The 18,670-nt window shown below is 34.4% G+C and overlaps 1 protein-coding gene across 1 annotated transcript; it reads left to right on the forward strand.

The window, feature by feature from the left end:
- The first annotated feature begins 15,167 nt into the window (after window positions 1-15,167).
- LOC136827195 (SCAN domain-containing protein 3-like) lies at window positions 15,168-16,927 on the forward strand. The gene is given in 2 exon segments (XM_067084965.1): window positions 15,168-15,822; window positions 15,825-16,927. Coding segments are annotated over 2 exon segments (1,683 nt in total). The 5' UTR covers window positions 15,168-15,242.
- Window positions 16,928-18,670: the final 1,743 nt, after the last annotated feature.

Here is an 18,670-nt window from a genome sequence, read left to right on the forward strand (position 1 = left end):
CACACACACACATATATATATATATATATATATATATATATATATATATATATATATATATATATATATATATATATATATATATATATATATATATATATATATATATATATATATATATATATATATATATATATATATATATATATATATATATATATATATACATATACATACATACATACATACATACATACATACATACATACATATATATATATATATATATATATATATATATATATATATATATATATATATATATATATATATATATATATATATATATATATATATATATATATATATATATATATATATATACATACATATATATATATATATATATATATATATATACATACATACATACATACATACATACATACATACATATATATATATATATATATATATATATATATATATATATATATATATATATATATATATATATATATATATATATATATATATATATATATATATATATATATATATATATATATATATATATATATATATATATATATATATATATATATATATATATATATATATATATATATATATATATATATATATATATATATATATATATATATGCTCTACAGATGCAACATACCTTGCTTCTGTATACTTATGAATTACTATCTAAAAAGAATAGTGTTGGGGGCGGTAAGAAATCACTGGCACCAAAGGGGGTGGGGATGGGAAGGGATGACAGGTAAAAATAACCGAAAATGACAGATATTAGTGTTTAATCGAAAATTTTCAAGGTTGCTGATATGAATAGTACCTCTACCGATGGTCTTAAGTCCAAGTTCAGCCTGATGCGAAGGAAGGTTGAGAAGAGGTGAAAAATAAAAAGTAAAAAATGACAGATATTGGTTTTCGAGGTTGCTGAGATGAATAGTGAGACTCCTGATGCCCTTTAAGTCCAAGTTCCGAACCGATAGTATGGGGTGTGAGAAGGGGTGAAATATAAAATGTCAAAGATGTTGAGCAATGTAACTGAAGCAGGAAAGGAGAGGGAGAGGGAGAGGAAGTGAGAGAGAGAGTAAAAGGGGTGTAAAGAGGAGAGAGAGAGAGAGAGAGAGAGAGAGAGAGAGAGAGAGAGTTTATTAGTTGCCATTCAGAGTTTTTTCGTGCAGCATTGGGTTGGTCAGCCAGTACATACATACATACATACATACACACACACACACACACACACACACACACACACACACACACATATATATATATATATATATATATATAAATATATATATATATATATATATATATATATATATATATATATATATATATATTACATACATACATACATATATAGGCAGACGAAGGGCGCAGAAACACATACAGATCCAGTACATACATATAGTGTCGACGCGTTTCTTGACCCGTGGTCACATCATCGGACATCTACAGTTATAAATTAAAAAGGGCCATTCAGCATACATAGTTAAAAGTAAACATACACAAAACATAAAGAACTTAAATAAAAAGTCAGTTAAACTTAAATAATCACACTTAAATACATTTACACATTAAAGAACTAAAAACAGAAAACTTAAAATGAACTTAATAAAAAAAACTGAACTTAATAAAAGGAATTTAAACGGGAATAGAAAATTAACTTAAAAGAGAGAACAAAAGGCGCACCTCTCAGGGTGAAAGAGGAAAACACTAAAAGAAAACAGCATACAAACACGAGGAGGAGGCGGACAAATATAAACAAACAATCGAATCATACTATGAACAGGAGAACAGCCGATGATTGGCAATTTAACGTCGGTACAATTCTTTTGATGTTCAGACTTTACAAGAGAAGCAGTTCTCCTGGTTCCTTAGCTTGGCCAATTATTCTGAAGTTGTCGTATTTTATTGATGTCTTGCAACCTCTGGCGTGGGATCTTATATTTGAAAGTTCGGGATTAGACAATCTGCAACCCGTACGATAACTCACGCCCGTGTGAGAATCGGCCCTGACCTTGAGGAGACGCCGAGTCGAACCAACGTAATTCCCGGAACTACATCCAGGGCACTTGCACTCAATATACGACGCCCAACGTCATCAAGGGACAGGGCCGATCCTTGAAGGGAAACAAAGAACCAATGGTTTTAGGATTTTTTGGTATCAATTTAATGTTAAGAGCACCAATACGTTTTTGACTAATTTTAGCAAACTGCTTTGCAAAGTTTTGATTGTTAGGTAAAAAACAGAAGCTTGCATATATAGTAAGTTTAGGTACATTATATTTAGGCATTAAGGGTGCAAGTTTTTTTATCGAGAACTTTCTTAATAACTTAAGTACTAGACGGGCAGGGAAACAGTTGTTAAGGAAGTACTGCTTAAGGAAGAGAATTTCAAAATGAAAAGAAACCCAGTTAGAAGTTAGAGATAGAGCCCGATGTACTAAGGTATGAACAGAGTTAATTTTAAAATTAATAAAACAAGTACTATAAAAATTGGAGCCGAGCCCGGTGAATGTACTTTTCCCAAAAAAGTCGTATTAAAATTATCATTATCTTTAGTAACTAAAACATCAAGGAAAGCCAACTAATTGTAATTTCTCATAATACTTTTGCCAAATTAAAAACTAACTAGGTTCCCTTTTTCACGAAAGAGGATTATGAACTAATTAAGAACATGTCAAAACGTGAAGATATTGTAGTTCTAAGACCGGATAAGGGTACAGGGGTAGTTAAATGAACACTATACTCGATGTTCCCACCAAATTCACTAAAATTGGACAACCCAACTATCAAGAAATTTACCGGATAGAAGATAGGATTAACGGGTTTTTACGGTCTCTCAAAACGCAAGGTATAATCAATGAGAAAATTTATGATGATATTTTTTCCAGCGGATCCTCATTTGGTATCCTGTACAGCCTGCCTAAGATCCACAAACAAGGGGTTCCCCTTCGCCCTATCCTAGCCTCCTACAGTAGGTACTCCCAACTACAAGCTTGCTAAGTTTCTGGTACCTTTATTGGAGCCGTTGACCCGAAATGAATATACCTTAAGAAATTCCGAAGATTTTAAAACGAAGATCCTCTCACAAGATTCAGATTTGTATATGGTCAGTTTAGATGTTGAATCCCTCTTTACTAACGTTCCTGTGAGGTAGACCATTGATCTTATTTTAACCAAATTGTTACCCACTCGTGATTTTATATATTGTAATCTTAATTATGAACCTTTTAAAATACTCTATGAATTAGCCGTGCTGGACACGGCATTGGTTTTCAATAACCAACTTTTTAAACAGATCGATGGGATGGCGATGGGGTCTCCTCTCGGCCCCACCTTTGCAAATATTTTCATGTGCTCCCTGGAGGAGCACATAATGGAGGAGTGCCCCTTGTCTTTCTGCCCCTTATTTTACGATAGGTACATAGACGACACATTCGTTCTATTGAAAAATGAGTATGACGCTGATAAATTTTTAAACCTAGCCAACAACTTTCACAATAATATTAATTTTACTATTGAAAAGGAACAAGACGGTAAGTTGGCTTTCCTTGATGTTTTCGTTACTAAAGATAATGATAATTTTAATACGACTATTTTTAGGAAAAATACATTCACCGGGCTCGGCTCCAATTTTTATAATTCTTGTTTTATTAATTTTAAAATTAACTCTGTTCATACCTTAGTACATCGGGCTCTATCTCTAACTTCTAACTGGCTTTCTTTTCATTCTGAAATTCTGTTCCTTAAGCAGTACTTCCTTAACAACTGTTTCCCTGCCCGTCTAGTACTAAGTTATTAAGAATATAATGTACCTAAACTTACTATATACGCAAGCTTCTGTTTTTTACCTAACAATCAAAATTTTGCTAAGCAGTTTGCTAACATTATTCAAAAACATATTGCTGCTCTTAACATTAAATTAATACCAAAAAATCCTAAAACCATTGGTTCTTTGTTTCCCTTCAAGGATCGGCTCTGTCCTTTGATGACGTCGGGAGTCGTATATGAGTACAAGTGCCCCGGATGTAGATCCGGGAATTACGTTGGTTCGACTCGGCGTCTCCTCAAGGTCAGGCAGATTCTCACATGGGCATGAGTTATCGTACGGGTTGCAGATTGTCTAATCCCGAGCTTTCAAATAAAAGATCCCACGCCAGAGGTTGCAAGATATCAATAAAATACGACAACTTCAGAATAATTGGCCAAGCTGACGAACCTGGAGAACTGCTTCTCTTGGAAAGTCTCAACATCAAAAGAATTGTACCGGCGCTAAATTGCCAATCATCGGCTGTTCCCCTGTTCATAGTATGATTCGATTGTTTGTTTATATTTGTCTGCCTCCTCCCCCTGTTTTTATGCTGTTTTCTTTTAGTGTGTTTTGATGTTTTCCTCTTTCACCCTGAGAGGTGCCCTTCTGCTCTTTCTTTTATGTTTATTCTTAAATTCATTTTTAAATTCTTTTTATTAAGTTCAGTTTTTTTTATTAAGTTCATTTCAAGTTTTCTTTTATTGATTCTTTAATGTGTAAATGTATTTAAGTGTGATTGATTAAGTTTGACCGATTTGCTATTTAAGTTCTTTATGTTTTGTGTATGTTTACTTTTAACTATGTATGCTGAATGCCCCTTTTTAATTTATAACTGTAGATGTCCTGATGATGTGACCACGGGTCAAGGAACGCTTCGACTATAAATGCATGTACTGGATCTGTATGTGTTCCTGAGCCCTTCTCCTGCCTACTATAGTGCCCTCTGATGTGTGGATTATATATATATATATATATATATATATATATATATATATATATATATATATATATATATATATATATATATATATATATATATATATATATATATATATATATATATATATATATATATATATATATATATATATACATATATATATATATATTTTTTTCAATGCTTTTGGTAAGCATCTACAATTTGTATAATTCTTTAAAACCTACTAGGCAAAATTCTTATCATCCAAGATTACTGTATTTAAGAACAGTTTGTTATAACTGATATTATTGTTATTGTGGTTTCGGTAAAATGTTAAGAACGAAGAAAATGCCCTGACGTTAAACATTTTCCTTGCCTTTTTTATTTTTTCTATTTCCAAGTGTGAAATGCCAACATTCAACCAAAAAGCAAATGTACAAAATCCAAGAGAAACCAGAAAACCGAAGACACCCTTAGATTTAAGAAGGAAATTCTCTTTTCCCAAGGGGAAGTCATCTGTGATGAATTTCCGAAAAGAGTGAGTTGCAAACAGAAGAAAATCTTCCATGACCTTCAAAGTCTTTTCTGGGGCGTTTATTTCTCGGAAATCTTGGAGCTCTGCAAATATTCTTTAGTGTCCTCGATCAACTGCATTTACTGTAGTGTTCCCTGGGGCTTTAAATTTTTCATTTTATATTTTGGCGCTTCGATATTTCTCACCTTTGGTATTTTCTTTCACTATTTTTTTACCCACTATCGACCTTAAGGCTAAACGTGTTATCAAGCTATGCCATATATATATATATATATATATATATATATATATATATATATATATATATATATATATATATATATATATATATATATATATATATATATATATATATATATATATATATATATATATATATATATATATATATATATATATATATATATATATATATATATATATATATAGATATAGATATAGATATAGATATATAGATATAATTCAAGCTAGAATTATCATCCAAACATTGTCTGCATGAATACTTCGCTTTTGCATTATCTTTGGCGCAGTGAATATATATGTGCGTGAAAAAAAAAAAAAAAAAAAAAAAAAAATATATATATATATATATATATATATATATATATATATATATATATATATATATATATATATATATATATATATATATATATGTATGTTTGTGTGTTGTGTGTGTGTGTGTGTGTATTCACCGTGTCAACGATAATACAAAGGCGAAGAATTCATGCAGACAATGTTTGGATGATGATGCTAGCTTGGATTATATTGTCTGTTCAATTGGTATTTCAGTGATAATTAAAAAAAATAATTCATATTTTACTTCATCTTAATCAGAACTTACTTTTTTGACTCTTTATAACTTGTTTTATTCACTATTGTTATATAAATCAAGTAAAACAGGGTCACTTGAACTAACGCCTTTTTAGCTAGCTCTAGGAAGACATAATGTTAAAAATTCATTCTAAAATATAATTACAATGTTTTCTGCGTTGACTTACATCATGATTCATATTTAATTTTATGGTAATGGTGATAATCAGCACGGATGCCCAGCGGACATAATATTGCTATCGTTTTTGTTGAACATGTGATAGTTTCTTCATGACTTGTCGATATTCGGCATTCGAGGCGACCAACGAAACAAATCAGGAGTTCCTTCCTCTTCTGCGATATCCATCCCAGATATTCTTTGGTCATGCAGAGGTACGAAAATTTGAATTTTATAAAGCATTCCAACATACTTCGCAAATAGTGATGATAAATGCGAAATCAACAAAAAGTCTGTTAGGTTTCTGTAACAAAATACCAAGTTTGGTGGGAATGGTGGTTAATATTTCCCAGTGCATCAAGTATTTTACTTCATTCGGTTAAAGGATTTTCTTTTCAGTGAAATAAGCCTGTTTCTCATATTTTTCTCCATTTTAGCTATCAACACATCTATAAATTGTTAATACTTTATGTGGTTATGCCATTTCTTTGCCTGTTTGCAATAATCTTACAACAGGCCTGGCCACCAGAAGGCTAATTGCTTCACACGGCAGTGGCGTCTTGCAAAGGAGTGTTAATCTCGAATGTGTTGTGGCGGAAGGAAAACCACTGAGAGAAAATCAGGAAAAATGACTGGGATTTAAGAAAATATATATCGTACGGGACTGTTTGTACTGATTGTGACAAGCGTTTTGCGCATAAAATTAAAATCTTGCGAGACACCAGTGCCGCGCAATCACCATTTTAAAAATGTTTAAAGGAAATTTATATTTACTGATAATGAATTTGTTGCGTTGAGAGAATTCCCAAATTCCATTTCATCTTTTTCTTTGGAAAATGTATACTTAAAAACAAAATATTCCAAAGGAACGGCTAAATTGGCGTTAGTAGACAGTTTACCACTTCCCAGTATTGACCTGTCATTGGATAATGATATAGCATCAAACGGTGATAATGACGTTTTTCTAATTTTGACTGTTACCGAAGTAAATAATTCAATCTCTGTTGTGACATGATCGAAAACTTGAGACGCTGATCTCGAGAATGTTAATTTAGATTTAGAAGTAGTTGATCGAAAGGGGACTGACTTGTGACTGGCAGTAGTGGTAGTAGTAGTAATAATATAAGTTGTAATGATGTCATATATGACGTCAAAGCGTTCAAGAAAGAATACTGCGAGGAATTTTCTAATTATGAACTTGGTAACCCCTGTTCCACTGAGAGGAGATCCAGCCCCCATCCTTACCTCGTTGCATTCTGTGACCTCTGCAGCACCTGTAGTTGACACTGCCATTTCGGGTTGAGGCCCAAGCATTTTGGAGCACGCTCCTTTGAGCAGTGCCCTGTGCTATGCTTCAGTAGTGAAGAATGCCTTATGCCCCCTTTTGCGAGCTGTGCTGTGGGTTCGCGTTTTGTCCACCTGAAGGTTCCATTGAAGATTTATTATATCAATTATTGTATTTCATAAATTAGCGTTAAGGATATTTTCTATCTAGTGCTTCCGACTATCGCGTGGTGTTTATTTTTACCTATCATTTGTTCTTTCCCTAGTACTATTTTATGCGAGTTAGCTAAGAGAATGAAGGCAGTGAGTGAGTTTTATAGGTGAATATGAATGTCTAGTTCCTAGAGCAGTTTCTTTCGGGACATCTTTTGTGTGCTTTATTAAGTTTGTTGTAATATGCAAGTATTAATTGTTAAAGTTGTTATTGGTTTTGTTTTCCCTTTCTCGAGTGTATCCTCTTGCCGGAATTCTGTGTTTCTATTTAAATCCCCGTCTGTTGCTGGCAACTGATTTAGAGAGAGAGATCATGTTGAATATAAATGATTATATGTTACAGCTTCGTGATACAATCCTGAAGTTCATAACAACATGTATACATGGAAAAGAGGAAATAATCAGGAGAAGAGTTTGTTAGAATTTTTTCGATACAGCATATAGAATATAAGAGGATGAAGATAGCATTAATAGTGAGAAGACTAATGTCTTCGAGTGAACGGAAAAATAAAATAATTTACGTTTTAAAGGTGAAGGAAGGTGAAAAGTTAACTGCAAATGTATTTATGGCCAGCGAGCTTGAGAAAAAAGGAATTGTGGATGGGAAAAATGGAAGAAAAATGTTCCGGGTATAGGTGCAACCTACAAAACCTACAGATAGGTCATAGTGCAAATATAATGGTTATAGATATATGGGGGTAGAGAGTAAAAGAATAATAACAATAAGTTCGGGGAAACAGGTTTAAGGAAAAGAAGCAAAAAGATTAAATATGGTGCAATTACATGGGGGAGGAGATAATCAAGTCAAGCTATGCAGGTGGCAGGTAAGCTATTCAAAGAAGAAAGTCAGAGAGGAAATGAAGCCAGGTAAAGAAAATTTGAAAACATAAGCATGTAGTTAGGAGAGAAGAGTTGCTCTTTCGGAAAGTAAATACAAAAAAGGCTACTGAGCAATTATCTTCCAAGTACAGTATGTCGTAGCGTATGTAATTGGGAGGTACACACTTGATGTAAAAGTGAATGTGTGACAAGGTGTGTTATGTCTCTGTGGTTGTTTAATATCTTTGTGGATAGAGTTTAGTCAAACACATGAGAAACGAAAAAGATATATATGCAAAATTGTCGAATAAGATTTTGGATCATGAACTGAATATAGATTTGGTAAGGTTTTCAGATGATACAGTACTGATTTCTAACAGTAAATAAAATCTGCAAAAAAATATTGGCAATGTTTGGAAGTGTTTCCATCCATCTTATACATCTTTTCTGTGCTTCAAAGATGTATCTGTATCCACCAGATTGAGGCAAAGGTTCCTCGATGCCATGGGGAAGGGACTAAACCATGATCTGGGTTGAGGGAAATCAATGATGCCGGATTCCCTTGATGAAGGTGATATCTGCCATATTTGGAAGTGGACAGTGAACACGCTCCATCTCCAGATTAAGGCCCCTACAGTCTTCAAGGGCCTCAAGAGCCATTGAGTTTTCCTTACCATTTCGAATGGGGAGGCCCGTGGGCTGGATACCTTCTAGCAAAGGTCCATCTGCTCCATTTCACTGAAACCCTTCTTTGCAATGGCTAGTTTCTTTGGGAGCAGGAACCAGAATCTAGTGTGGGTCTGTCATTTTTATATTACAGTGTATGCCATGCTTCACTGGTATCCTAGGGCTTTGCTAGAGCTCTGGCTCAAAGTTGTCCACGAATTCTAATAGGAGAGAGGACAGCTTCTTAGGTCTGGTGGTGAGTGGTGCTGTCTGGAAAGAGCCAGATCCAGAGGACAATGGTGAGTAGTGTTCACCAGTTTCCAAAGTATCAAAGCAGAGGTATCTGGACTTGGTGATGATGAAATCCTGGAGGCAGAGAGTGAGGACGAGGATCCAGTGGCCACAAAATGGTATAGGGATGTAGTTGGCAACCACGAGTCGAAAGTCAGCATCCGGCAGCCTCTGTCTTTGTGCGTGATGTAGAATCTGGTTAACCAGGTATCTGTTGTGGTTGTGGTGGCCACCGGGATTGCCTTGGCAGGCAGCCCTGCTTGTTCTTTCTCCAGCTACATCTAGGAGTGCAATTCCTAGCCACTCTGCCAGGTTTATGGTGACATATGTAGATTACAGGTGAGTGGGGGTACCCTTTTTATCTTTGCCTGAAGGGGCACAGCACTGGTTTGGGCTAAATAGTAGTTACAAGTGATTTGTTGCCCACATGGTTTGAAGACTGTATGGTGAAAGTACAAGTGTTGTGGGGTCACATGGCTGTGAGAGCACCTTATGAGAGACCCGGAAACGCGGGGCTGAACATGGGCTCAACAGTAAAGCTGAGAAGCTTAACGTAAACATTCTCCCCCCTCTACTCCTCCGCTTTCTCTCTCTCTCTCTCTCTCTCTCTCTCTCTCTCTCTCTCTCTCTCTCCTCCCCTACTCCTCCTCCTCCTCTCCTTCTCCTCCCCCTTCTTCTCCTCCTCAGCTACAACCCACAATATTGACCAATAACTAGGCAAAAAATTCACTGTTTAGGTCAACAGAGGCTTGCTGGATTTTAGGAAACGCGCCCATAGCAGTACATCCCACCTCTTTCAGTTTGTGACTTGAATTCTGTCGAGGAGAGATAGACCTGGACATGCTCCATAAACTTACTGAACCTAATTTACAAGCAGTAAATCAGGTACATGGTATTTAATCTATTACAACTGGTTACAAATGGGAAAAGACGGGCATGATGTACAACACCCTATGCGTTTTCAAATCTATAGGTAAAAACATCGCTCTTCTGCGTTGCTTTTATGTCACATAAGAAAGTATTGATGATTATGGCGTCGCCGCTAGTCCCAATTGTACATTATCGTTCAATACTTATAAAACCCATGATCTATTTATAATAAAAGCGCTACCATTTAAGGCGAAAATGTGAAATAAGGGATCTTACAACTCAAGTACCGTAGTCAAAAGTCCCCAATTAAAGGCAAAATAAGATTCATCACATTGGGATTGATGTTAAAGCAGTGTCTGCACTTACCTTTATAAGGCAAGACAGAGACAATTTTGATCGAAAGTATTGTATTTTATAAGATCGTGAGGAAACAAATGTAATTGGGATGACTAAAATAAAGACTGTAAAAGTCGGAAAATCCAGGAAAAAAAATTGCCTTAGAATCTTTCTACAAAAGACAACCCCCACCCCCGCAACAAAGTAGCTAATGGTCTTCCTAATGTTAAATAAGTATACTAGAAATAGTAACATTGTACAAAATAATCAAAATCTTCTCATGACATTTGATATAAAAATTCTTTTATTTTCACCACACCACAATTATGTAGGTTTTCTCATAAATGTTCGAACGTGCTGAGTATGGAAAGAATTTTGTATGGTAAAATTAAATTATATTAAAGTGAAAAATAAACAAGCAATATTTTAGTTTCACTGTGAGCATTGAGGTAACAAATGCTAATGTTTGTATAAAAATGGTTTAGGGTTTTTTTCATATTTTATATAATACGGATTTAGTTTATGCTGATTCTCAATACATTAATTACGTTACAAACCTTCTTTTCTTCATTCATTAAGAGCGGTGCGTAGACCGAACCTTTCGATATTACAAGTTACGGGCAATAAAAAGGGTCGATGTGCTGTTACTCTAAAATAGTTTATACTATAACTTTAAAATGTTAACGCAAGCTGCAGGTTCTTCTGCAATATGCCGCAATTTATTCCACTGTCAGGGTTTTTCGGGCCATGTTAAAGAGACCAAGACTAAAGTGAAATTTAGAGGTAAAATGCGAATGAAACTGAATTAATGAAAGAATAAAAAAGCTTATATAAAATTAATGCATGACTGCCATTCATTACATGGATATTACTTATGACCTCCCGTTGTTTTTAGAAAAGCAGCACTCCATATTCATACACTAATTAGGTGTGTATGATTATGCTTTTCATTAATCGTTACTCTTTTGTGGTTTCGGTAGCGTAAACCATGAATGAGATCGCGATATCAAACTGATCTCTATAAATCTAATCCAGAATTATTTTCTGAAGACATTAATCTGTATATATCCGGACATTTTAGCCTTTCTCCGTATTTAGACTAAAGAGCACATTATTTTGCTCAAATTATCAAATTATGAGATGTTTCTTTATCACATCTTGTTGTAAGACCATTGATAAGTATGATTCTACAAAAGTAATATTTACATATACATATGTGACATAGGCATCTAAAAACATGGATCACGAAACAAGCTCTTCCGTTTTCTTACTTTATAAGTATACCAATACTGAAAGTGCGCCAGTTTACAGATCTATTTTATTTTAACAATAATTGCAACTTATGATTCTCCTACCGGGTATTCCTGTACATGGGCTTCATCGTTGTATTTCTTTTGAAAAAATATCATACTTTAAGAGTAGCATTTGCAACTTATACTATTATGCCAAATTACCTAATTAATATCTTACTTGTTTTCATTAATACGCATTCAACGATAAATAAATACGTCACTAAAAACCTCCATAGGCTCTATTCTAATCTACCGAGCTACTGATGTGGAATAACGATACGTTTTTTTTTCTGCTATATCAATTTACAACTAATGTTATAAATTTATTTACCCCGAAATACCTGTCTGAGCCAGACACTTCCAGTAATTGACCATCCTTACTATTACTACTTATCACTCCATCCAAGTCTCCTTAACTCTTATGCCTAACTCAAAGAAATAACTATTAGGATTCCACGATATCTTCACTCGCATGAGAAACATGCTTCTCCATCACATCTTATAAAAATATCACTCAGTCTCCTTTAATTTCACTGCCGTTTCATTTTACTTAGCGAACTTATGCATTCAGTTAATTTACCCATAGAATTTTTTTATTTCCATATTTAAATTTTTAGACAGCCTTGAAGGTGAAATACACCTTCTCTACTTTATACTTCCCACCATATCAGTTACGAATCGTCTGCATATTAAGCCCCCCTAACAGACTGCCATTAATGAATATATTCAAACTTATCCATTGTATTTTCAGATCTTATATTTGACCATCTCTAAAGGTGGTGTCAGAGGAGCCAATAATTGATTACTTTATTCTTGTGAATTAGCTTCACGAAGTAGTAACTGAAATTGAATTCACGCAGCATCTATTGTACACAAACGTTATCAGTATTAGCTACTTGATACAAAGTAGAAGCTCAAAGAAGTGACAACGGCCTAAGACGGATAAGATGGGCTTCTGTCATCTCTGATTTTAGTAACCTTCCATTCACCTGGGATAACATTTCATATTTTATTATCAAAAGATAATTCTTACTTCTACATCTTTCTTTCGCATTAGCCTTAAAATTTATTTCTACGAAGATTTGTTTGTTAGCACTGCACTAGCATCCTGCAATACATACTCAATGAATCACAAATATTCTTATAACCACGCTGCAACCTCACCAACATGTGCGCCGTTTAAAAATTTTGTCATTGTATTTTATCTAGTGCCCTTCAAAACTGAACTATTACATCCTCTCTCTATATACTTATTTGCCTCCCCAACCGCCTATCCCATCTCTCTCTCTCTCTCTCTCTCTCTCTCTCTCTCTCTCTCTCTCTCTCTCTCTCTCTCTCTCTCTCTCGACTTCTTCTGCAAGTGTTGTTGTTGCTGCTACTTCGGTTCAGTTGCATTCTAGCCACCAAGTACAATTTTGTTCTTCTTCCTCGATTCAAGCAATGTATACATTCTGTTTCTTACTTTTATTCTTCTTCTCCATATACAACCTATGAATGCTTCTAAAACCTTCCTCTCTGTTATTTTTAGTATTAACAATAAAAAACATAGTGAATCTTACCTCCACAATGTAATTTATTTCTGCTCGCACCATCTCAGTCTGCTACGGTGCAGCTTTCAGGAGTGATCGTTGTTTACATGACACTGGCCTTAATTCCACGATGGATCACCATACCCGCTTGTCTCTTAATGTAGATTGGATGAGAGGGTGACAATTTTGTAGCCAATGATGGAAAATAGTCTTCCGTTATACAAACACGCAAGCCTTTCCTTTTTATCTCATTTTCAGTATGGTAACAGGTAGCTAGATTGGTGAGAACTTATTTATTATCACACACCTTTACTCACGAGTATTGTAATTGTACGCCAATTAAATCCCAGGACTATGTTTCTTATACTTCTTTTAAATCACTTCAACGATTAAGCAAAACACTTTCTGGGGTGATGGATACGCGGTGGGTGGCAAACTTATTTTTCAAGCTATTCATCATCTGGAAATGCTGTAATTAACAAAACTTAAAGCATTCAGTCCAATTCGAGGTAGAGGTGCGCAATATCCTGAAAATGTTGAATGGTTTGAATACCGTTGCATGTTAAATAATTGTTGGTGCAAAGCTTACCGTAGAAATGAAAGCACACATAAAACACCTCCTCACCCACACCAGATAAATAAATAAATAAATATATATATATATATATATATATATATATATATATATATATATATATATATATATATATATATATATATATATATGTGTGTGTGTGTGTGTGTGTGTGTGTGTGTGTGTGTGCGTATGTATGTATGCATGTACGTGTGTGTGTGTGCTTATAATCATTCTTACACGTGATTTTATATATCAGAACCACGGGAACAGATGAAACACGTTGTAGATCCTTACCAGTGTCGGTTTAATTGCTAACTAAGCCATCTTCAGAGGGCTGATGCAATGTGGTAGAGATTCGTATTTCATAAAGTGTTTGGCCAGATAATGAAAATGTATATCACTTCTTTGTTAAGTTAAATGAATTTTCGCCATCAATAAAATTTGCTATGGGAATGGAAAAGGATGATGGCATATTCTTTATGGATTGCCTATACATAGAACTAGTAATGGGTTTAAATACAGTATTTCGAAAACCCACCAATATTTCTGCCTATGTTCATTACTATTCTGGTCACAGCATTAACGTAAAATAAGGTTGCCATCTGGCCGTTTTTGCGGCCAAATTTGTCAAATTTGGCCGTATGGAAAACTCTCTGGCCGTAAATTATTAGCCATCGACGGCCAAACAATTTGGCCGAATTTTGGCCGTATTGTTTTCAAAATGATTACATTTCATGTAATATCATTTATCTTTCATATGTTATATCTAATTTTTATTTCTAATCAGTAAAATATCAAATGAAATGACAGTATAGTGATGTAACAACCACGTAACCTACTGGCTATGTTGCCTATTGACAGACACATACAGTACAAGTGTATGTTTACTACTTGTTCAGTACTAGATAAGTGATGTAACAGCAACGTAACCTACAGGCTATGTTGCTTACTGACAGACACACACAGTACAAGACAAGTACGCGTTTAGTACTAAATAAAGAAATGCATCGATTTAGATACATTTCTAGCTTAACTTGAGCATCAGTGTGAATTTGAACCTGACGTTTTAAACAGCCAAAAGGAGACTTTATAAAAAATAGTGCTGTGATTGGTGATTGATTACCATTATGTCATTAAGTAAACCTAAGTGGAAAGGAAGTTATGATAGTGGGAGGAAATACAATAAATCATGGGAAGAGAAATTTGTGTGGTTAAAAAGAGCAAGTGAAGGTAGTGAAGATGCTTATTGTAAACTATGTAAGACTACTATTGCTCCAAAGGCTTCTCGACTTGCTGATCATGAAAAAACCAAAGGGCACATGAGCAGGGTGAATGCTTCAGCAATGTCCCAGACATTGCCAGTGAAAGTCTTTAATAAAAAAGACGATGAAAAAAAGCGTGTTGAAATAGAACTTGCAGTTTCCTTTGCTTGCCATTGCACAATAGCTAGTGTGGATCATGTGGGGGAAGTAATAAAAAGAAATGGTAAAGGTAGTATATTAGAAAACATTCAGATTCATCGTACTAAATGCAGCAAAATAATTTCAAAAGTCGTTTCTCCAGCACTATTCCAAGAATTTAAAGATGATGTACAGGGGAAGAAATTTTGCGTACTTATTGATGAAAGCACAGATGTAGCTACTGATAAACATTTGTGTATTGTAATTAGGTATTACAGTGAATCAAAGTCTACTATTGTGACCGAGTTCGAGGCCTCGCACCCGTTGTTGGAGCAACTGGTCATGAATTATTTGTGACTTTGAACAATACCCTGGAAAATATGGGGCTTGAATGGTCTAACTGTGTTGGGTTTGGGAGTGATGGGGCTTCAGCAATGATAGGTGAACACAATTCTGTTTGGTCTAGGGTAAGAGAGAAATCACCTAACTGTCAACTCAACAAGTGTGTCTGTCACTCCCTCGCACTTTGCGTGGAAAAGGCATTTGACAAATTACCCTCTAACTTAGGATATTTGTTACATGAAGTTCCTAAATGGTTTAGTAAGAGTGTCATACGAAGAGAAGCTTTCAAGGATCTGTTTAAGGTTATGGATGCAAATGAAGAAAGAAAAGGACAACCCCTTCCATTTCAAAAACTCTCAAATACACGATGGTTGGTCAGAGGAAAAATCATATATAATATTCTTGTAAACTGGGAAGAGTTGAAGGCATATTTTTCAGTTGCTTTACCAAATGCAGATGCATCCTGTCGCTATAAAGCAAGGGAAATCTTTAATATGTTAAGAGATAAAGTAAATCTCTTATACTTTCATTTTGTGTCACCAATCGTGACAGATTTTGAAAGACTTAATGCTCTTTTTCAAGCTACCGATGGTGATCCCGAAGGCTTGGTAAAAGAATTACTTTTGATTCATAAAACTCTACAATATAGAGTACTTAACAAGAGGGGAGAATTTTTACCAACAAAGGATATCGACTATGGTGCTAAATTCACCAAGGAACTGAATACATACATAGAATTAGAAAATAACTCAAATGAAGTGGTAAAAATTGCAGATGAGATTAGGCACCGATGTTCAAGTTTCCTTTTTGAGGCCTTAAAACAAGTGGAAAATAGGCTCCCAGCATCAACAGCAATATTCCAAGGCCTCAGTGCATTCTCTCCTAGCAAGGTATTGAGCCAAACTGACCGTGTGTCTTTTAAAGATCTTCCATTGCCCCACTTAAGAAAAGATAATGAGGAAGGCATAGAGCAGCAATACAGGAAAATATTGCATTTGCCATGGGCAGAAGAGTCTGTTTTTAATGGTGAGATTCCAAAGGAATCGGTTCCTTTTGGTCCGGGGTCTTAGGGTACAAAAATTCAACTGGGAACCAGCCTTTCAAAGAATTAGGAATTATGCAATGGCTTGCCTCACAACACCCATAAGTAATGCTGTTGTTGAAAGAATCTTTTCCTCTGTTACTTGCGTTAAGACAAAACTACGAAATCGAATGAGTACAGCAATGTCGGAGGCGATCCTTAGAATCCGTACTCATCTCCAGTTTCAAGGGGAAATGTTGCAAGGACTTTAAAGTAAATCAAAACATGCTAGAGCTTTTCAATTCGGTAAATATGTATGACAGGGAAGAGTCAGAGGGCGAAAATGCAGCCGATATCCTTGCAATTCTGAATATGAACTAATGAATAATCTCTAGTTAGAAATATGTTGTAATCATTGCTAATATAATGTAAAACAGTAAAGAATGAACAGTTAAAGACAGGGAATGGAATTATTAGAAATATAAGAAGTATTAAATAAAAGAACTGAAATTGTTTCATATCTTTGTGATAGGCTATTTACTAAGTAATTGTAATTCATTATAACTACACCTGTCTTAATTCCTTATAAATAAACGGAAGGTAAGAAGACTTCTTTCAATAAATAACCTTAAGAATAAACGACTGTAGGCTATACGGGATTAGCCTACTCAAAAATACAATACTAGTAATATGCGATCTCTCTCTCTCTCTCTCTCTCTCTCTCTCTCTCTCTCTCTCTCTCTCTCTCTCTCTCTCTCTCTTTTCACATGCCCATAAAAAAATACACATATGCATTTAATTAATTTATGCTCATACTTGTTTGTGTGTTTGAATGCATACAATGTGATACTAACTGCATGAGAGTAATGACAATAGATAAATGTAAATTCATGGCAAAGAAGTGAAGGATTAATACCTGATTTAGGCCTGCTACTCATGCATATCTAATTAATAGCCTTTTATACTACATACTTACATCTGCATTACTAATAATAATAGGCTAATGATAGTAGTTAGTGTAATAAAAAAAAAATAATATTTGGCCGTATTTTGGCCGTAAACCATAGTTGATTTGGCCGGTTTGGCCGTCATATGAAAATAATTTGGCCGTAGGAGATTTTTCCCATCTGGCAACCCTGTAAATTAAACGTTAAGATATCAGTTTTCACGTTCATGTTCTTACGAGCAGTACGCATATGTACCCCTGAATACATTGATGATGAAACAGATATGATGATGATTAGGAATATAAGCAAAAAGCTGAAATATCCTGACTCTGTATTAGACAATGCATTAAAAGAGGCAAAAAGGAATAAAAAAGAAAAACAAATTTATAATACAAAATACCTCCTTACATTGCCATATAATAATAATAATTTTAAAGCTATTCCCCATTTGCTGACGGATTTTGGAGTTAATGCAACATTCAAGAACAATAAAACAATGACAATGTACCTATAACGAACTCACCTGACAATACTAAATGATATGTACACCAGATTCCATGTAATTCTTGTGATAACTTTTATATTGGTCAAAGAAGAAAACATTAGAAAAGAGAATAGAACAACATGAAAGACGTGTAAGAAATGCACTGGTGAACAGTGGAATTTGGGTATATTTTAGTGAAAACAATCATACAATCATCTGGACAGAAACAAAAAATGTTGTTTGTTCTAATAATATACTAGAGAGAAACGTCACTGAGCCGCATTTTATAAAAGAAATTTTCAGCAAGAACATGAACTTTAGTCAAGGTGTGTATAGACTTGATCCATTAATTTCAAAAGAA

This window comes from Macrobrachium rosenbergii, chromosome 41 (assembly GCF_040412425.1).
Source record: "Macrobrachium rosenbergii isolate ZJJX-2024 chromosome 41, ASM4041242v1, whole genome shotgun sequence".
Lineage (NCBI taxonomy): Eukaryota > Metazoa > Arthropoda > Malacostraca > Decapoda > Palaemonidae > Macrobrachium > Macrobrachium rosenbergii.